Source organism: Perissodus microlepis, chromosome 11 (genome assembly GCF_051167445.1).
Source record: "Perissodus microlepis isolate ML-2025 ecotype Zambia chromosome 11, ASM5116744v1, whole genome shotgun sequence".
NCBI classification, from domain to species: domain Eukaryota; kingdom Metazoa; phylum Chordata; class Actinopteri; order Cichliformes; family Cichlidae; genus Perissodus; species Perissodus microlepis.
The window spans coordinates 35,977,887-35,999,551 of record NC_140471.1 but is presented as its reverse complement, the minus strand read 5'-3'; the positions used below and the strand labels follow the sequence as shown (position 1 = coordinate 35,999,551).

The 21,665-nt window shown below is 45.4% G+C and overlaps 1 protein-coding gene and 1 long non-coding RNA gene across 5 annotated transcripts in view; both read right to left on the bottom strand.

Annotated features, from left to right (window-relative positions):
* The window catches only part of nek11 (NIMA-related kinase 11), a 65,550-nt gene that overhangs the window by 27,205 nt on the left and 16,680 nt on the right, over positions 1–21,665 (bottom strand). For all 4 annotated transcript variants that reach the window (XM_084944533.1, XM_084944531.1, XM_084944530.1 and 1 more), the window contains exons 3-8: positions 20,963–21,128; positions 18,769–18,887; positions 18,432–18,496; positions 17,113–17,239; positions 1,891–2,040; positions 1,551–1,629 (exon numbers count right to left, since the gene is read on the bottom strand). In XM_084944533.1, the coding sequence (XP_084800659.1) occupies positions 1,551–1,629; positions 1,891–2,040; positions 17,113–17,239; positions 18,432–18,496; positions 18,769–18,887; positions 20,963–21,128 (706 nt within the window). The remainder of the gene's footprint in view (positions 1–1,550; positions 1,630–1,890; positions 2,041–17,112; positions 17,240–18,431; positions 18,497–18,768; positions 18,888–20,962; positions 21,129–21,665) is intronic.
* Positions 4,135–6,880, bottom strand: LOC146378441 (uncharacterized). Its single transcript, XR_014801693.1, has 2 exons — positions 5,485–6,880; positions 4,135–4,831 (listed from the first exon to the last, which is right to left on the bottom strand). It is a non-coding gene; the product is annotated as an uncharacterized LOC146378441 (long non-coding RNA).

Genomic DNA, 21,665 nt, shown 5'->3' with positions numbered 1-21,665 from the left:
GGAAGCTTCGTCTTTAAGGCAGCGAGACAAAAGCTCAGAGTGTGAATCATTTTTTAATAAGTAGGTTCAGTGTTGAGTTAAATCTATCAGTGTGTTCTAATTTAATCATTTGTGTGCACAGCGCTGTAACTAGCATTATGTGAAATGAAACTCTGGGTCAGTTATTCCTCAGATCTTATCCCCGGATATTTGCCCAGACTTCGGAGACATTAAAGCTGGGTCACCTGCTACGGAGCGCTGCAGGAGATCTTCAGCTGCCATCATAATGCCCCAGAGTGCCACGCTGCAGTATGGAATAACATTAACATAATAATATTTCAGTGGAAACCATGGCAACCCACTCCATGAAAACCATAATGTGTTATCTCTCACCGAGTTCCCCGAACATCCAAAGAACTGAGCCTCCAGCAAGGTTTATGGGAAATGAGTGATGTTGTTATATAACACACACACACACACACACACACACACACACACACACACACACACACACACAGGTTTTCAGCACTTCAGAGGACATTAAACTAATGGGGAAATTATGGTTCAGTGGTGGTCGTGCAGTTTCTGATGACCCGTCTACCTGCAGAGAGCGTCTGTTATCGACGGGGGCGGAGTCAAAACCGTGTGGTGCGGCCGGTCTGTGGCCACAGAAAGCGAGCGTTGAAGAGAATGAAAAGTGTCCCTGCAGCTGCTGTCGCTGCTCTCATGTTGAAGTTTGTTTAATCTTTAATGGTTTCTTCCATTCCCAGTGAACTCTGCTGTCACTCACTGTTTCGGCCCACTTCTCAGCCAATCAGCATTCGCCTAACAGGCCGGGTCGTGCATGTCGACCAGCATGCAGCAGTGGTTTTGGAGGACTGCACGGGAGCACGTTTGCTCTGGCTGAAGAGATTTACTGTGAACTTTATTTAGTCTGTGTCTGAGCAGCATCCTGGGCTCATTTAGGACAACCAGACATTTCATCTTTGCAGGAAACTCCCAGCAAACGTGACGTTTCAGTTTCTCTGTGGATTTGAAAGCTTGTTTCAGGCCTCGGTGGTTCCTCCGACTCACCGCTGAAGCTGCTTTCACCTTTTCATGTCCAAACCTCGGGAGCTACAGACCAACACATTTAAAAATGTTCCTGTTTAACTTGTAAACGTTTATTCTGTTTGATTTCTGCTCAATAAGATTTATATAGAGCTTTTATGTGTACAGCTTTTATTGGATATAACTGATGCTTCTTAGAATTTCACTAATTATTATTCTTTTTTTAGTTTAATTTAATTTTATCTATTTAGCACCAAAACGCAACAACAGTCACCTCACGGTAGAGACCCAACAATCATATGACCCCCTATGAACAAGCACTCGGTGACAGTGGGAAGGAAAAACTTCCTTTTAACAGGAAGAAACAAAGCTCAGGGAGGGGCGGGGCCATCTGCCAGCTGGGGCTGAGGGGGTGGAGACAGGTGTTGTTAGAATGACACAGGGGGTGGGAGGCTCACGTCTCTGCTCAGATACCTGCAGCTCACCTGGTGCTGAGGAAATGCTTAACTAAAGAATCCAACCTGCATGTTCTCCTCCATGAATGTGCTCTTGAGGATCTCAGCCGCCGTCGGTCTGGATGTTGGTTGTTTCTGCAGCATCCTGGTTCACACAGAGACAAACAGCAGCTGGTTAATGCGAGCTCAGAGTCAGTGACACACTCGGGTAAATTCATAGCACCTGACAGAGGACAATGCTGGGATAGGAGGAGACGGGTGCACTCTCTGTCTCGGTGATGATCTGAGGATCAAAACTTCTTTTACCAAAAGAGACTTTACAGCTGCGGACAGCCTGGTGTTTGCATATTGACGTGAAAGCACCCTGGGAGACTTCACCGAGCAGTTAGCCTGACGTCCTCCTCACCTCCGCATGACAGAGTTCAGATCTGGAGAGTAGGCGGCGGGCAGCGCTGGCGTGTCTCCCTCCACGATCTTCATCACCACAGACAGGAAGTTTGGACCCTGGAAGGCGTGAGTCAGGCAGCACATCTGGTAGAGGAGGCAGCCCAGAGCCCTGCAGCACAGAAACATCGGCTGGTTTGGAAATGTGTTCCTGCTGGCTCACAGTGAAGCAAACCTTTCATCACGCTGGGACACGTTTGCACCTCAGCTGTGTGCGATCAGCCCGGTGCAGACTGACCTCAGGCTCTCTGCTTAGCTTCACTGTATCCTCAAGCTACGAACAGGACTTTAACTCCGCTTTCTTCAAAATTACGTGTTTGTTTTTATGCTGATGTGAAATAGTGATGACATTTGTCGAAGTGCACAACACAAGACTGAGCACATTTAACTCAAACAGCGAGGGCACAGACACTGATACCTGCTCATTATTGATCAGCACTGATTAAAAACCAAAAGCTGGGACACAGACAGAGAGTCTGTTAGGACAATTAACCTCACAGCTGCCACTTTAAATGAACAGCAGAGGAGCGTTCAGCGGATCAGCTGAGATGAAGCCTACAGACGGCTGTGACTGCCACCTGTGTCACCGCCCACCTGTCAGTCAAAGCAGCCACAAACAGGTTACAACAGTTTCATTGGAGTCAATGGAGATGGACTCAGTTTTGGATGAAGGCCTCAAGTGGTCACTGGAGGAACTGCAGCGTTTGCACGTCAAATGTTTTATTTTATGTGCTGGAATGTGCAGAAAATAGGTTTAAATGTTAAACAAATTTCTTCCAGTCAGAGAATGTTGCATGTAATTAAATTTTTGCTTGATGCATAAAATTAAAAGATTAAAACTAATAAAACAAGTTTTAAAAAGAGACTTTTCCATTTGATTACATTTTATATGATGGATTATGCAGAAAAAGTAGAATTGGGCTGAAAGATCTATCGTTTTATCACCTATTCAGGTTGTAAATCGTGTTTTTAAAAAGTAACTAAGTAATTAATTACTTTTGAAAACAAGTAATCAGTAAAGTAACGGGATTACTTTTTGGGGGAAGTAATCAGTAATTAGTTACTGATTACTTTTTTCAAGTAACTTGATCAACACTGGTTTTCACGACTGCCAAAGACGTGGAATCTGAACTGCTGCTGTTGGAAACACAGTGATGCAGTGGTGCAGACAGTGATGGACGTGCCCGGGGCCCAGTAAGCCTGAACGTCCTCTCCAACAGCTGAGATGGCTCAACATGTTTTGAGAGTTGATTTCGTGACTTCTCTGATGGTCAACATTTTTCCATCTGCAGCAGTCCAGAAACATCCCCAAACTCTGATATGCAGCTAATAAACTCAGCTTAAAACTTAGATTCTAATTGCTGGTCATCTTGGAAAAATTACATTAAAATTCATATTAAACCTCAGCATTCATGCTCCTTATCGCTGATTAAAACCCTGAGTGCATCAGCAGCACGGTGGTGCAGTGGTTAGCACTGCAGCCCCACAAGCTGCTGGGCGTGTCTGTGTGTGCGACAGACTGACTGTGGGATCACACTGCTGGGATACACTCCATGCCAGTGCAATCATGAATTGGATAAGCAGGAGAAAATTGATGTGATGGATTTACTTTAAGTAGTTTACTTCACATTCTAACCAAACAATCAGGGTAGGCGGGATTAAATGTTGCACAAGCTGGAGCACAGACTGTACAGAAAAGATGGACATAGATTCCTGAAGACACACCAGAAATGCCTCAAACCTGCAGTGTTTATAATGGCCACCAGGGGGCTTTTAGCAGTCTGGTTATATAGGCCGTGTCCCAATCCAGCGACCGCACGCTTCGGAGTTTGCGCAATTTGCGGACTACGAAGTATGAGATATATATACATATACATATATATATATATATATATATACATATATATATATATATATATATATATATAGATAGATAGATAGATAGATAGATAGATAGATAGATATAAACACATATTACAGCAGTGAACTTGAACTCTGGGTCAAAGATTCAAGTTGCAGTTATTTATATTTCCAATCACCCAAGTACCTTTGACAGTGTATATATAGATGTATTATATATATAAGAGACAAATATTGTTCGTTTAATATGTTGTCATTACTAAATTTGGCTCAATGCTTACATATATGTGTAAAAAGCAAATGTACGAGCTGTGATAACTGTCTGATAAAATGAAGAGTAGACTGATATATGAAATATTCCTTTATTGGGGGAGAAAATCAGACCATGTCATAACTGCTTTAAGTCACACAGAATAGATATCAGAGCCTTAAACAGGCTGACTTCTGCTAAATGGGTCAAACTGGGCAGAAAGTCTACAAACACATAACATCCTTATAGAATATGATGTAACACTATAGATCAACTTAGCTCAGAATATATAAAGCATATAAACAATTACAGCAATATGATGCAACAAACACAGCAGCTACTGATCCAAAATACTCAAAGCTTCATAGAACTGAAACAAACATTTATTTTTAGCTCCATTCTGCTGCTGATACAGACTTTAGGTTTCTGAACATTAAACTTGTTGCTGCCTTTCATAGTGTGTAACTTGAAGGCCCTGAGTACTTTCTCCCACACTGAAAACACTGGATGATCACATTATTTGAACATTACCTAATAAGACTGATTCAGGACAGACAGTGATGTTAAACTTTCCTAGCAGTCCTTCACAAACAGGGAACAGTCTGTCTATTCTCTCCATCTGTCAGCTGCTGCTGGCTCTTCCTCCTCCTCTTCCTCACACACTGCTGAGTTTGTCCTGGTGGATCATCAGGGCTGCAAAGCCTCACAGATGATGTGCAGCAGTGGGTCCCTCAGTCTGTCCTCACTCTGGACACTTGCAGTCGTCACACATGGAAATCAAATGTGTGATAAGCTGCAGGATTCAAACACAAGTGTAACTTATAAACACATGTTCATACTTTTATTCCACAATCAGAGAGAAAGAAACAGAGAGAGAGTGCAGGACAGACAGACAGGTGACAGTCTCAGGTGTACACACTGCTACACAACAGCAGCAGAGAAGGAGGATTTAGTGTTTGTGTTATTACGAGTGTAAACAAGAAGAGTCCCAGATGGTCCAGTGGACACATGTGTGACTGCTGTGATTAAAGCATCTTTCTTTCAGCTTAACGAGTGAACCGTCAGCTCGTTCAAACACACGTTAAAGTCCGTTTGGCTCGACACCACCGAGCAGAGGCAGCAATATAACATAGCTAACATTAACAGTGCAGTGAATCCTGCTTGTGCCGTGATATTCAGGACTGCAAACCGAGCAGCATCACTGACTTTCAGCCTGTTGTGTTTGTGGATATATGACTGACTTTAATTATCCACAAAATCATCACATTCTCTGTAAGATTAAGGTCGACTATCTAACGGCGTATATTTAAAGGCTTTAAAACCAAGTTAGTACAAACATCACTAATGTCACATGACTTTGCCGACATGTGGCCAACAGGAATGTTTTAATGTTCTTCATTATTACACATTTGCACATAAATAACTGACATAATATTCAGTACTTACTTTTGACAGTTCACTCTTCGGCCGCTCCGCTTCTGCCGTCCGCCATTTTTTTGGGCAAAATTATCCACACATGAATTGTGGGATATATTAGGACCACGAAGTGTACACCAGACCACGCTTCAAATTTGGGGAAATGAACGCCGCATCTGGAGTACACTTCGAATTGTGCCAGCCGTCGTCGCGTCGCAGTGACGTAATCGGTCTCCAAATGCGCACTACGAAGCATGCGGTCGTTGGATTGAGACACAGCCATAGATGAGCATGTACTGACCTCAGCAAACACTTTCCTGCTCACTTTATGTTCTCAGCTGCTAGCTTCAAATCCCACTGAAAAAGTGCATCAAAAAGCAGGATGTGCTTTATGCTGTGGCCACCTTTCAATTCTATTTTATTTTATTTATATAGCTCCAAATCAGTTTTGAGACTATTCGATTGTAAGACAGAGGCGACAATAACACAGAGAGAAGAGAGAAAACACCAACAATCAGATGAGCTGTGCTTCGGAGACAGTGGGAAGGAAAAACGTTGTGTTAATGAGAAGAAACCTCCAACAGAACCAGGCTCAGGGAGGAGCAGCCGTCAGGATTGGAGAGGGGAGTGTGACGAAGTGGATGAGCAGTTGTAATGCTCTCCACTTGTCTCAGATGTGTTGACTTTTTTGCATAATATGCACATTATTCTGTCTCTATATTTATTTGCTGTGATTTGCTATTTGTCAAAGTAAGCATTGTGTTGCCGGGTTGGGGCCTGTGAAGTCTGACTACTTCACAGGGAGGAAGACGGGACAGAGAATGCCGACTCACTGAGGTCCTGTGAGAGTGAACTGCTCGCCTCTCAGGCTTCAAAACAACAAGATGGTGAAAATTAAAGAACATTAGAAAGAACATCGAGTGGCTGAAACTACAGTAGAGTTTATTCCACTTATCTTGTGTTCCAGACGTCATCTTCCTCTTCCAGTTCTTGCTGACCAATCCCAAGGTAAGACAATAATATGTATTCCTACCACCCAGGCGTGTCTGGAAAACCTCCGGCGTGTGGCGTGAAGGAGACATCCCAGTCAGACTCTCGAACCGCCTCAGCTGTCCGGATCAGACTCAGGGACAGCTTCTTCCCCAAAGCCATCACCATACTTGACTCAAACTTGTACAAAAGTAATCTGCACTGAAATATCATCAATCCTCTGCCTGTCTGTCCCTGTGTCAGCACTGTGCTGTCTATTTATATTTATAGTAAGTGTATAGTTAAATTATTGTATAGTTTTTATAATGTGCTATAAGCACGTGTGGACTTTTATAGAGCTGTTTCTAATTTCATTATACTATGTATAATGACAATAAAGGCTTTCAATTTCAGGTCAATCCACCTGTGACTCAGCTCATGACCACAGGGGAGGAACACACACGCACCTCTAAATCATGAACTCTGGGCTCTCGCAGGGATTTTTGTCGGGTTTGTTGAGTGCGTTGTTATTTAGTTGTAAGTCTTTCAGTGTGTGAAGCTCTTTATAAATCAATCATCTTCTCTCAGCACAGCGTCACCTTTAAATCTAACGAGTCTCATTCAGCCCCCAACCTGAGTCCAGACAACACGAGTGAAACGAGCGCAGACACACGCGGCGCTGACATCAGTCGGAGGTCAGCGGTCGTAATTAGAGAGGAACAGATCACAGCGGATGATGATGAGGAGGTAATTAGCAGCAGAAAGTGACGAAGGTTTCTTCAATTTAACAGTCAAATGGTTGAAGCTGAAACCTCCGACATGTTGGAGCTTCACACGACGCCTGCTGTTCTGTAGCTGTGTCAGAATAAACTGGAATATAACCGCGGAGGGGCGTGGTCTCTGACAAGCTGTGTGTGTGTGTGTGTGTGTGTGTGTGTTTCTTTCTGTTTCAGTGGAAGATTAATCTTATAGATCTGCGGTGGGCCATTGAGCTTCTTGCTATGAACAAACATCAGGAGGTTATTGCTCCTGGCTCTCTGAAACAGACCGCCAAAATAAAAGCCTCGCTATACGCGGCACAGTGGAACGCTCACTGAAAAAAATAACCTGCTGGATTCACATGAAACAAATATGCAGATCGTTCACACTCAACAGAAACATGTTTAGCCACCCGTAATCTTCAGTTTAATAACTGCACAACTTTTCTATGTTACAAGATTTTTATGTTATTTTTTCACATGACGTCTTTACATCCATCTCATGTCAATATAACACAAAATGTAACAGTCTGTTTTTATTTTTTTAATTCTAAATGAACAATCTTCACTTACATTATGTTTGATTATTACTAATTTGATGATGACATCATTAGATATCAATTAGCATCAGCTAACTGGGGCCTTATGTGCGCCTTTCATGTTGCTTGGTAACCAGTCAACATTACCAGTAAATACAAGTTACCTCAGTAAAAGTCTATATGTGCATAAAGGGTCTACTTGCTCTCTCCTGGTGTTTGAGCCTTAAATTTTTATTCACCTTCAAGTGTAGAACTCCACACCGCAGTAACGTTTCCAGAGCCAGGCACAAAACGGCGGACGGTGCAGCCCTTCTTTCGCCTCTGTCAGTGCGCCCCAGGCTGTGGCTACAATGTAGCTGCCATCACCAGTGTGTGAATGTGTGTGTGAATGGGTGGATGACTGAATGTGTAAAGCGCTTTGGGGCCCTTAGGGACTAGTAAAGCGCTATACAAATACAGGCCATTTACCATTTACCATTCTTTTCCTGCAAAGTCTGTTCTCGGGGGCGGAGCTTCCAGAGAAAACACCCCTACTTTATTTTTTTGTCTTCATTTATGTTGGAAGTGATAGCAGAGCTGTACGTTTGAATTCTTTCAGAAATCTCTCAGTCAGAACATGTTCAGGTGGAAGCTAGCGAGCTAACTTCCTGCTAACTTCTAACTCTGTTGAATTTAATAAATTCTGTTTTCATGGATGTTAAACTTAATTGTTACACCTGGTAAAGCAGCAACACTGATGATTTTATTAAAGATGAAAGAATTTAGTTTCAGTGATGCTGCAGTGTTCGTTTGACTTTGAGACCTGAAACAGCTGATGACGTCAGACTTAAAGAGCAGATAACATTCTTGTTAATATATAAAAATAATTATCACAACACCAAATTATTAAAAATGATTAACAATATAAAAAAAACTAAATTATGTTTAGAGGAGAGATTTAGTCTAGTCATGTTGTACCACACAGTAACACACATTTAAAAAGTTTAAATATTTGAAAGTGGAATGAGCGGTTTAAATACACGTCTGAGCTTTTTAACTTCAACAACCTGGCACTGAACACTAAGAAAACCAAAGAGGTCATTGTTGACTTCAGGAGGCACTGACTTAGCCCCCCTTTACATCAACGGGGAGCATGTGGAGAGGGTCCACAAGGACCAACAACAGCTGCACCTTCTGACAGTCCTCGGGCAGTACAAGCTGAACTCCAACCTGCTGCTGACCTTCTACCGCTCGTCCATTTAGAGCCTGCTAACTTACTGCATCACAGTATGGCTGCACCAAGGCGGTCAGAGCGAGGCTTCAGCTCATCGGCTGCCCTCTCCCCTCCTTGATGGACATTTATTCCTCCCGCTGCCTCAGCAGAGCAGCAAACATCATCAAGGACAGCTCCCACCCTGGTTTCAAGCTGCTCAGCCTGCTTAACAGTTTCTTCCCAAAGACCATAACCACCCTGAAGTCACACAGGCACCAATAACACACTCCCTCACCCCAGTTTTCCCATTTCCCTCCATCAACCACCACCAAGAAAAGAGACATTTATCTCTGACCTTCTCATTGCCTCGATCACTGATCTCACTGATGCCATTGTCTCCTGAGGTCTGCAGGATCACCTCATTGTCATTTCCCAGCAAACACTGCATCGTTAATGAGACAGTTATCATCAGATGCTGAATTATTTGTGACAAGCAGAGTCAATCCGTAATTAGCAAATAAAAACCCAGACGTGCGATAATGCATTGATACTGAAACATAAAAATTGAGTAAACTGGTAATAATTGAAAGATAAAGCTTGTTTGTTCATGGGGATAATTACAGACAGAAACAGAGCTGATGGTTTGGGCGTCGCTCGTACAGATGGAGCTAATTAAAGAAGAGATCACAGAACGTGAAGCAGGTCAGAGAGGATGAAAAAGAAAGGAGGGAAGATTTTGCTTCTTTTTCATAACTGTTGCTGTTTGTCCCAAATCTGCTGGCGTCATTGTTAATGTCCAATCACGTCCAATCACTACAACGCTGCTGCTGCAAACTGCACACAGACTGAATACAGTTTGAGGAGGAAACAAATGCATGTTGGCTTTAATCAGGACCTGACGACAGAACAAAGAGTTTATTAGAGACGTGAGCGTCAGAGTGTGAACGCACGCGTTTAATCAGACATCGGAGCAGCTGCCGCCGCCGCCGCGTACCGCCCTCCTCCATTCATCCCGAAGAGGCCGTCTGATCTGAAGCCTGCAGTTTGTGTCATTAACAGGCTGCCAGGCGAGTGTTTGGTTTCACTCTGTGGTTTTAACAAAGACAAACAGAAATGTTGTCTTTATGATCAAGAACCCAGCGTGCAAGTGCCAAAGCCTGCACTTCCTCCAATGTCCACTTGGTTGGCTTCAAGACTGAGTCAGTCCCCACAGACCTCGAGCAAGTCCAACTCTGGTGGGGATAAAATGTGCCTCCCTCTCTAATTTTTAGCGCTCCATCTAGAAAGCGTCTACAGCACAAACAAATTCACTTTCAGCGTTAGGGATGGCACTACGTGCAGCGGCATGAGCCGGATCATTTCCTTTCTGACTTTTCATTGAGCTTCTAAATCCCGCTGTGTCTGAGTAAAGAAACAAAAGAGAAACAAAGCAGTTGGAAAGTGTCAGGAGGCTCAAAGCCTGCTGTTGACTTCAAGAAAAAGGAAAGAGCTGCTTCCTTCTCTGTGCAGAGATATGCAGATGTGGATAAAAGAAGGATGACGTGCTGCACGGGAGCAGAAAAAGTTTCAAAGCAGACAAATTTCTAAATGCGATGTGTAGAAATCTACTATTTATTTATAATGTTTATAAATAAATATTTATAATGTTTATAGTGTTTACTCACACATAAACATAGACTGATCCATCTGATCAGACAGAACAACTAACTAACCGCTAACTTTCTGCTTCTTAATTCAGATCAAACTGAGGTTATTGTACTCGGCCCTGAAAATCTTAGAAATATGGTATCTAAGCAGATTCTTCCTCTGGATGGCATTACCTTGGCCTCCAGTAACGCTGTGAGGAACCTTGGAGTCATTTTTGACCAGGACATGTCCTTCAACGCACATATTAAACAAATATGTAAGACTGCTTTCTTCCATTTGTGCAACATCTCTAAAGTTAGAAATATCCTGTCTCAGAGTGACGCTGAAAAACTAGTTCATGCATTTATTACTTCCAGGCTGGACGACTGTAATTCATTATTATCAGGAAGTCCTAAAAACTCCCTGAAAAGCCTTCAGCTAATCCAAAATGCTGCAGCAAGAGTCCTGACAGGGACTAGAAGGAGAGAGCAGATTTCTCCTGTTTTGGCTTCCCTTCATTGGCTTCCTGTTAAGTCCAGAATTGAATTCAAAATCCTGCTCCTCACATACAAGGTCTTAAATAATCAGGCCCCATCTTATCTTAATGACCTTGTAGTACCATATCACCCTATTAGAGCACTTCGCTCTCGCTCTGCAGGCCTACTTGTTGTTCCTAGAGTATTTAAAAGTAGAATGGGAGGCAGAGCCTTCAGTTTTCAGGCCCCTCTTCTGTGGAACCAGCTTCCAGTTTGGATTCAGGAGACAGAAACTATCTCTACTTTTAAGATTAGGCTTAAAACTTTCCTTTTTGCTAAAGCATACAGTTAGGGCTGGACCAGGTGACCCTGAATCCTCCCTTAGTTATGCTGCAATAGACGTAGGCTGCCGGGGGATTCCCATGATGCATTGAGTTTTTCCTTTCCAGTCACCTTTCTCACTCACTATGTGTTAACAGACCTCTCTGCATTGAATCATATCTGTTATTAACCTCTGTCTCTCTTCCACAGCATGTCTTTTATCCTGTCTTCCTTCTCTCACCCCAACCGGTCGCAGCAGATGGCCCCGCCCCTCCCTGAGCCTGGTTCTGCTGGAGGTTTCTTCCTGTTAAAAGGGAGTTTTTCCTTCCCACTGTCGCCAAAGTGCTGCTCATAGGGGGTCATATGATTGTTGGGTTTTTCTCTGTATCTATGAAGCGCCTTGAGGCGACTTTTGTTGTGATTTGGCGCTATATAAATAAAATTGAATTGAATTGAATTGAATTGAACAACGGAGAGAGGAGGGGGTCTGGCTGTGTCTGTGAACGATAGATGGTGTAACTCTGAGCATTTATCTGTCAAAGAGACCCTATGCTGTAAGGACATTGAGCTGCTAGCGGTTAGCATGAGACCGTACTATCTACCGCGAGAGTTTCCACACGTGATTATGATAGCTGCGTATGTCCCGCCCTCTGCTAGCGCTGCAGCTGCCTGTGAGGTCCTGCACACTGTAACCAGCAGACTCCAAACACAGCACCCTCAGGCCCTTTTCCTGATCTCTGGGGACTTTAATCACATCTCCCTGTCCTCCACTCTCCCCACCTTCACCCAGTATGTCCCCTGCCACACCAGAGACAATAAAACATTGGACTTATTGTACGCCAACACCAAGGAGGCATACAGCTCGTCACCTCTCCCTCACCTCTCCCTCCGCTGGGGGGCTCAGATCACAACCTGGTTCATCTCCAGCCTGTGTATAAACCTCTGGTACACAGAGAACCAGTAGTGAAACGCACAGTAAGAAAATAGTCAGCAGAGACTGAAGAGGCCCTGAGGGACTGTCTCCGTTCTACTGTGTGGGACAACCTCTGCAGCCCCCTGGAGGATGACCTCAACAGCATCACAGACTGCATTACGGATTACATGAACTTCTGTGTGGACAACACCGTGCCCATCAAAAAGGTACGGTGTTTTTCTAACAACAAGCCATGGATGAATCCTGAAATATAGAGTCTTTAGATCTGGAGACAAACAGGAGCTGAGAGCTGTCCAGAAGAAGCTGAAATGGAAGATAAGGCAAGGAAAGGAAAACTACAGGAGGAAGATGGAAGAGCAGCTGCAACAGGACAACATCAGACGGGTTTGGAACAGCCTGGAGACAATCTCAGGACAAAAACCAACCCCCCAGGCTGCAGGAGCCTTGGGGTGGGTGAATGACCTAAATAAATATTTTAATAGGTTTGATCAACCACCCACCCCTCCCCCAACATCGTCCCCCCTGCTGCAATCTCCTTCATCTTCAGGGACTGCCTGTCCTTCATCTCAGGACTTCACACCTCTCAGCTTCACACCTCCCAGCTCCCAGGCATCACACCCACCCCCGGCCTCTGTGGACTCCCCCAAAATCCACTCTTTCTATCTCAGCACTTCAAGTGAGGAACGAGCTTCGCAAGATCAAGGTGCGGAAGGCTGCAGGTCCAGATGGCGTCAACTCCAGGCTCCTGAGATGCTGCGCAGATGAACTGTGTGGCATCCTAGGTTATCTGTTCAACCTGAGCCTGTCACTGGGGAAAGTACCACAGCTGTGGAAGACCTCCTGTGTGGTACCGGTACCAAAGACCTCCCATCCCAAGTTTGCTTACCAGCCTGGCATCGGGGTGGAGGACGCCATCATCTACCTCCTGCACCGAGCTCTGACTCACCTGGAGAAGCCTGGAAGCACTGTGAGGATCATGTTCTTTGATTTCTCCAGTGCTTTCAACACCATCCAGCCACGACTTCTGAGGGACAAGCTGGAGCGATCGGGAGTGGACCACCACATGTCCCAGTGGATGCTGGACTACCTCACAGGACGCCCACAGTATGTGAGGTCACAGGGCTGTGTCTCTGGTCTGCAGTACGGGGGCCCCACAGGGAACTGTGCTGGCACCGTTCCTCTTCACCCTCTACACTGCAGACCTCTCCATCAACTCCCCACGCTGCCACCTACAGACGTTCTCTGGCGACTCTGCCATAGTCGGCCTCATCACAGTTGAGGACGACTCAGAGTACAGACAGTGGACTCTGGACTTTGTGGACTGGTGTCAGCAGAACCACCTGCTGATCAACGCCGGGAAAACCAAGGAGTTGGTGGTGGACTTCCAGAGACGCAGACCCACCACACTGACACCGGTGAACATCCAGGGAGTGGACATTGAGATAGTGGACTCTTATAGGTACCTGGGTGTTCACCTGAATAATAAACGGGACTGGAGCCACAACACTGATGCTCTGTACAGGAAGGGTCAGAGCAGACGCTACCTGCTGAGGCGGCTGAGGTCATTTGGAGTCCAGGGAGCGCTTTTAAAGACCTTCTATGACTCTGTGGTGGCATCTGTCATTTTTTACAGTGTGGTATGTTGGAGCAGCGGTTTATCAGCAGCTGAGAGGAAGAGGTTGGATAAACTCATCAGGAAGGCCAGCTCTGTTCTGGGATGCACCCTGGACCCAGTGCAGGTGGTGGGAGACAGAAGGACTCTGGCCAAAATAACATCTCTGATGGACAGAGTCTCCCAGCCCATGCATGTAAATGTTGCTGAACTGCAGAGCTGCTTCAGTGGATGCATGAAGGAGCGTTTCCACAGGTCCTTCCTCCCTGCAGCTGTCAGACTGTACAATCAGAACTGCTCCCAACAATCATAGATGTTTACATCAGCACTGTATCTTGCACTATTTTATCAACCGATTCACACTAAACCTGGGTTTGCCTGTTATCTGTATTTAATTTTATTTAATGTAATAACGGTACAGTACTCTGCTTTTGGTAACCATTGTCCTTGATGGAAATATGTAAAAACTGTGTGTTCTGTTCTGTGTCTTGTGCACTGTTTGTTACACCCCATCGATTCTACTGATGGGTTGTTGTCGCTAATCTGCCGGGCGGACACACAGCTTTGAACTGGAGAATGAAATCATGTAGGATTTTCAAACTGACAGCACAGGGGCATCGACCTCAAGGTCAGAGGTCAAGTTTTCTGAAAATGTCTAAGAAACCTGAGGACAAGGTCAGGTAGAATTTTAGAACAGGTACCATAGGTGTGTTTAGCACGAGGCTGAGGGGAAGCACTGGTCACCAGTAAGTTTGTAAAACAGGCAGCAACAAATTGAAATTACGTAGCTGATTGAATAGCGTTAAGTGTGGAACAGAGATTTATATATATATATATTATATGTGTGTGTGTGTGTGTGTGTGTGTGTATGATTGGATCTCCTGTGTTTGAGGAGGAAAATGTGATTTAATCATCCTTGTTATTAACCTCTGTCTCTCTTCCACAGCATGTCTTTATCCTGTCTTCCTTCTCTCACCCCAACCAATCACAGCAGATGGCCCCGCCCCTCCCTGAGCCTGGTTCTGCTGGAGGTTTCTTCCTGTTAAAAGGGAGTTTTTCCTTCCCACTGTCGCCAAAGTTTGATTGTTGGGGTTGTCTCTGTTTTCTTTGTGTTATTGCAGGATCTTTATCTTACGATATAAAGCATCTTGAAGTGACTGTTCCTGTGATTTAAATAAAATTCAGCTGAAAGCATGAGACAGAGAATAATATTGATGATTTGAGAAACACTGAATCAAAGTCACATCATTAAAATTTGCATAAGAATATTCTTGTAAATATTTTTATGTTTAGTTATTCGAGTTAAAAGTTACACTGACTTTGGTATAAACACAAACTGGTGTTGGTGAGAGAGATCGCTGTGGTTCAATACCAGCCTGTAGACGGCTGTTTACTCAGCTCCTCGCCGGAGATTCGTTAGACCAGTTGTTACATTATTTTCACGTTACTCCTTAAAAGGACCATACACGCATTACCACATAATTAACAGTTAGAGGAACAAATCCCACACACCAACACGAATCCCTATCCTAACGAGGACACACACGATCTTTCTCTTTGTATTTACGTACGAACACAAAGCAAAGACGAAAACCGACCCAGACGCATCAGAGCGCCGCGGTGATTCAGCCGTGGACACACGAACAGGCGCAAATGGAGGCTGACTGCTCGTCGCTGCTTTGTTACCTGCTGCAGCTTTGACAGCACTCTGTGCGTCGGCGCTTTTGCACAGTAACTGTAACAGTAATGTGACGGCTCCACCGCTCTCCTCCACCCAGCACAGACCTGAAATAAGCTGCAGGAAGAAAACATTCTGTCCACCCAGCGTGCAGATGCCTGAAGAGCCTTTGTAACATGAGTAATTATATAATTGTAACTGTAATGTGATTACTGAATTTACTGCAGTAATGTTACTGAAAAAGTTCATGTGATTCATTTAGAGCACTGTCTGGTACTTAGAGATATTCTCCCTCATTTCCTGTTGTGCACACATGATTACATGTGATTACATCACACATCACAATAAAAGCATCTTTCAGTCGTCCTGAACCCTAACTGGAAACTTCAGTCCCACGCTGACTTCACGGAGCAGCTCTCTCTGTCTCATCTTTCACCCTGTCAGGCCACCTCTGCGCTCCACACGTCGACTGAACGCGTGTCTGAGTCGCTGTCCCGCCTGCTGCTGTCAGCTCTTTTTGATTATTTCTCTGTCGTCAAGGATACAAGCGAGATCAGGCTCATCTCGTCCTCGCTGGGTCTTGGCAGAAGCCTCTCTGCATGTTAAACTCAGTCGGCTGCGTCACAGATTCAATTTGAAAGTTGCACAAACATCTGTGGAACAAACCGCCTTCTTCAGGGACCGCTTCAGACCGCAGGGACAACAAACGCACGCCTTTATCCTCCTAAAACTTAAATGTACACCAACTGTGCCGAGCAACCTGGATGACAAAAATATCAGGATTTACAATTTGTGGTGTGATTTACACCAGTGTGTCCTGTTCAGCATCATTTCCTCGTTATACTCCAGCCTGCACTGCGCCTCTCCACTCCTCCTCAGGTACAGAACATGAAAATTGGATCTGTGGGTAAAATCTCCGTCTGCAGTCTCTGACTGCAGCCCATTCGCTTTCCTTCCTGCAGCAGCAGCAGTTAAATGAATTCCTGCTCTCCACCTGCAGGCGTTCCTCCATCACCCCTTCCCACGATGCACCTGTACAGCCTCCAGCTCAGAACCAATCACAGCAGAGGAAAATGAAGCTGCACAAAGCTGGTGTGAAATTCACTTTAACCGAGGTCTGGGCTTTTTATCTGAATCCCTTTCATCTTGTTTCACAATGACAAAGAAAATGTTTTGTCTGAAGGAGGCTCAGAGCTTCCACACAGACAGCAGCCTGCAGCCACACTCCTCATCTCAGAGTCGGTCTCAAATCCTTAAAAACTTCAAACCGGCCAAAGATTCTGATCACGCCCGAAGCGGTTTGATCCGACACTAAAGAAATACCCGAAACGTCACGAACGACCAAAACCTAATCTGAGCTTTGCAAATGTGTGGTCAGAAGAAAAGGAGACAACGTCCAAAGGCAGAACATGACCTGAGACACACATCATTATGAAAATAACTATAATAACCAATAACAACTATTTTAATTCTATTTTGAAAATACAAAATTGAGCACCAGTCAAAAAGGAATATTAATACAAACACTGCACACGGGGCCTTTAAAAAGTTACCAGATGTCAGATTTGCAGTCGTAGCCCTGGTGGCTCAGCACCTCTGGGCTCATGTAGTACGGAGTCCCTGTGAAGGTGGTGGCCAGGTCACATGATCCCATCAGCAGGCAGGAAACACCAAAGTCACCTGGAAACATGAGAAGCATCATCCTGATGACTGATCTGCTGTTAAACTGAATCTGAACATCTAAAGAACCTGCAGAAGGTCCGTGAACACCTGGACCTGCACACACCAAACACATGCTCTGTGTCACGGTGGGCCGATAACATCACAGGTACATACATCCCACAGATACTGAACGATCCACAGACCTGCGTGAACCTCACCACGCTTTGATGTGTGCAGAAATCATAAAGAATCAATGAGCTGTCCCACAGGCAGTGAAGGTTTCCAGCACCACGCTTCAGACCCGGTTTCACCCTTTCCTAAGCTTCAGGTTCGGCCTGAACAATTTACCCGCTTCCTTCCAAGTCTTCTGCTTTTTTGTTCTGTCTATAAAGAGCAAAGCTGCATTATTCACCTCCAGCAGCCCTCAAACAGCGACAAAAAGCTCTTCAGAGCTCGACGTGGGAACATCACGCTCTGAGACCACGAAGAGCACCTGAGCTGAGACGTCAGAGGTTTAAATAACTTCTGTAGGAGTAACGGAGCCGCAGAGAGTCAGAAACACTCGGTCGCTCAGCTGTGAAACACACAATGAACATTTAAAGTTGGAGAACGTACTAATCCAACGGAAATGGACCAGAGTGTCCGCTACTGACCCCGACAGCTCCAAAGCAACAGCCAATGACTGAATAAGCAAATCTGTGGATACAGATCTAGAACTTCTAATTCTACGCTGATGTATTTGAATATCTGATTGACATAAGGCTGATCGTGACACAGTGAGACGACACCTTTACTGACAGCTACTGGAAACCACTAACTGTGCCGAACTTAACGGCGCTCACATGGCTGCAGAGTAGATTTTGTCCCACAGATCTGCAGCGTCTCTGTGGAGTCGGTGCTCCGTGTGTGCAGCTGGTAAACTAAACTGCCATCACAGAGTTCTGGTTCACGTCCAAAACTGCAGACGGCAGCAGCAGCAACAATCTGCTGAGTTTACACTCCACACACTCAGCGTAAACCCACTTCCTCCTGCGTTACTACCCACTCGTTAGCTGGAAGCACGCTTCTATTTGCGGCCCCGTTTGTTGTTGTTGCTGTTAGTGAGAGGAAGAAGCCCTTTTAGGCAGCAGACAGTTTTGTAATACACGCACAAACGTGAGGAAAGTACCGCAAGCCTTTGCAGCAGCAGCAGCAAAAACAGGACGCTCACCGATTTTAACGAGGTTTCGTTTCAGGAAGATGTTCTTGGCCTTCAGATCTCGGTGGAGGATCCGCCTGCAGAGAGCAGCACAGCGGATTTAAAAGCAGGTTGCAAACTGAAGCCACTTCAATCTGCAATCATTTGTTCTAATATTAAACAGCTACAAATGTTACTGTTTTTGTGACTTTTTGTTGTCACCTAGAATCTCATTAAACCACAAAAACGTGTTTCTACTTAACTACCAAGTGTCAGGCAGATAAAACATGTGGAGCAGATTCGCTTCAGAAACAGGACGAACATATAAAGCCAAAGGCGACTTTAGAGGAAATAATAGAAAACTCTGCACCTGTCGTGTATGTAGCGAAGGCCGAGCAGGAGCTGGATGAGCCAATCAACGACCTGGCTTTCAGGAAGGCTCCGCCCAGCTCGTCTCACCTCTCCTATCTTACAGTCCAGATCCCGATCCTGAGGGCACAGCGAGGAGGAAATGATGCGTCACTCATTCAGAGTCTGCTGAGTCTAACGTGAATGAACAGTTTTTGGTGGCCTGCAGCAGCTGGATCCACGTTTAGTAACTTCACGTGTAAAGTCAAGTGAAACGGCCTTGGACTGGAGTGCATGTGTCATTACACTTCATTACACAGTAACAGCTCCTGAGTGGCTCAGTCTTTCTTCTCAGCTTCTGTGTGAAATGAAGGAAGCTTTGACAGCAGACCAGTTTGCGAACGCCTGCAGCTGCAGCCAGAAGTCAGAGAGCTTCACTCCAGCAGCTCATTAACGTGCGGCTGAAGCTTCAGCTACAGGTCGGTACTGCTGTTCGCTCTCAGCCTGGCGTGTTCACGTTCTGTCAGACTGATGCAATTAAAAGGAGCCGCACCAACTGCCAGCAGCAGTTAACTGCAACCCGTCCGCTGATGTGCCGACGATTATAATCAGATTACGGAGATATTAAAGGAAAGTTCAAACGTGACATTTACGTTGCTGTGATTCCAGCTTTGTTTGTTCAGTTCTGGATTTTATAAGACGATGTGGTTTCCTGTTTTTTCTTTGTCAAATCAGATTTTTCTGCTCACTCTATCAGGCTGAAGCAATGCCTCAGAGTCGTCCACAGCTCTGCAGAGGATTGTGGGTAATGGGGTGAACAGAAACAGTAGCTCTCCAAAGGCACAGCCTGTTCATGTTTAAGTGTGTTGAATTACACTAAATCCTCACAAAAGGCCTAAATATTGTTCAGTCTGTGTGTTTGTAGAACAGAAAACCAGCCGGTTCGCGGCACAGAAGCACGGGAAGCTTCGTGAACTGTTCTGCAGCAGTGATTCAAATCTTCAGGAGATGCTGAAGGAGGCGGGGGAGGAGGGGCGGGGAGAGAGCTGGGTAATGAGGGGGGAGGATCGCCGTCAGGTGACGTAAACGAGCGGGCGAGGGGCATACTCCGAGTGTGGGAGGCAGAGAAAAACACAAGTGAGATGAAGGCGTGAGATTCATTAGTGGAGAGGCTGAGTGTGAAGACGGCACCTGGTGTCATCGAGACAGCAGGCGTGAAAGACGGCGTGGAGGGAGGGGCGGGGGGTTCAGTTTCAGGCTGTTGCTTCATTGTGTCTTTATCAGACAGAGGGGCTCTCCACAGGCCCAACATTCGCTGATGCAAACCTGCAGATCTGCAGCTTTTGTCACGGTTGCTTCATTCTTACTTCCTCATGTGTTGTGACTGAGGTGAGGATCTGTTTTTGAAGAGCACGGCGGCCCCGAGCAAAGAGAACACTCGGTTTCACTGCAACGTCAAACAAACCAGACATGCAGGTGTCAGAAACGTAAGACAGGGAGGCATTTTAAACCCGATAAGGAACGAACTCTAACAGCTGCGTCGGGCAGGTTGGCTTAAGGCAGCTTGAACTCTGCACATTACAGAAGGACAGCGAGTTAGCGCGAACCCATGTTCCCGTGGTAGATGACCGAGAGTTTGAACCCACATCAGGCGTGTCTCCCACAAACAGGCAGTGTTTCAATCAAGCCTCAAGCTCCAAGGCTGAAAATGGGAACCATGCCGGCAGTGGGGGAGAACAGTCAACCCAAGCATGCTGAAATGCTACCAAAGCTGGCTAAAAGAAAAGACTTTACCACCATATGTCTCTTTGGCACTTAAAATGCTCATTCAAACAAGCTGGTGTAGTTAGCTACGTTAGCTACTGTGAGTGATCTACATTCAGCTATAAATAAGAAGCAGAAAAGCAAAGCCTGCAGTTCCTCTAACGTCCACTTGAGGCTCCAACACCGAGGTTAAAACAGGAGCAAACAAAGACTAGTTTCCTCTGGTCATTGCAACTGTTTTAAATCCTTCACACGTTCGTTTTTTTAACACTTGATGGTTGCATTATTGGGGGCGTGGCCTCTTTAACTGGCGGCCGACTGTAACTGCTGAACACTGAAGGTCCAACTGAATTTACTGAGATTATTTTTGTTAAGTGAGGTTTTGGATCAAAGGGATTCAGTCTTCCAGACAACTGGAACCTCTCCCTGTGAGTGCTCCTGGTTCCTGTTACCTGGCAGTACTCTGTGATTATGCAGAAGGCGTCTCTCTCCAGGAAGCTGTGGTAGAAGGTCAGTATCGCCGGGTGGTGCAGCTGAGACAGCAGCTGGGCCTCCTGAGTGGCTCTAACCGTCTCGTCGGGTCGAAGGTCACCCAGAGGAATCTGCTTCAGCACCTTCCTGGATGAGAGAGACAGGTCAGAGGGACGTTCTGCAGGTGTGAAGCACCTGTGTACTGATGGCGTTCACGATGTTCACGGCAGGGAGCTTTTAGAAACGTTTCAATGTGAACCAGTGCCTTAAAGTTGAAGGATGCACACAGCGTACTGGGTAAGAACTTTGTGGAGCGATGATATTTCTGCAATAAAAACTGGTGGTCACATCCAGGGGGAGAGCGCACAGACTGCTAATGTCAGCACGAAGCTAAAAAACTGGAGCAGCGTGGTCTCAAACCTCCGTCCTCCACCTCAGGGAGGTAATCAGCTGCTGCTCACCGAGCAGGCCGTCTCTCCAGCTCTTGTTAAATTGGTGAGCAGGTCAGCGGGTGAAATGGAGGCTCCGGTTTATTAGCTCCCTGCTCTCACCCCCTCGGCTTCACTTTCTGCTGTGAAGACAGCAGAAACACAGCTTACTGTGATTATGTGATTTTACTGGCCTGGACACGTGCTGTAGTAACTTTGGTATCTTAAAATACCAGTAAGACGCTTTATTTTCCAC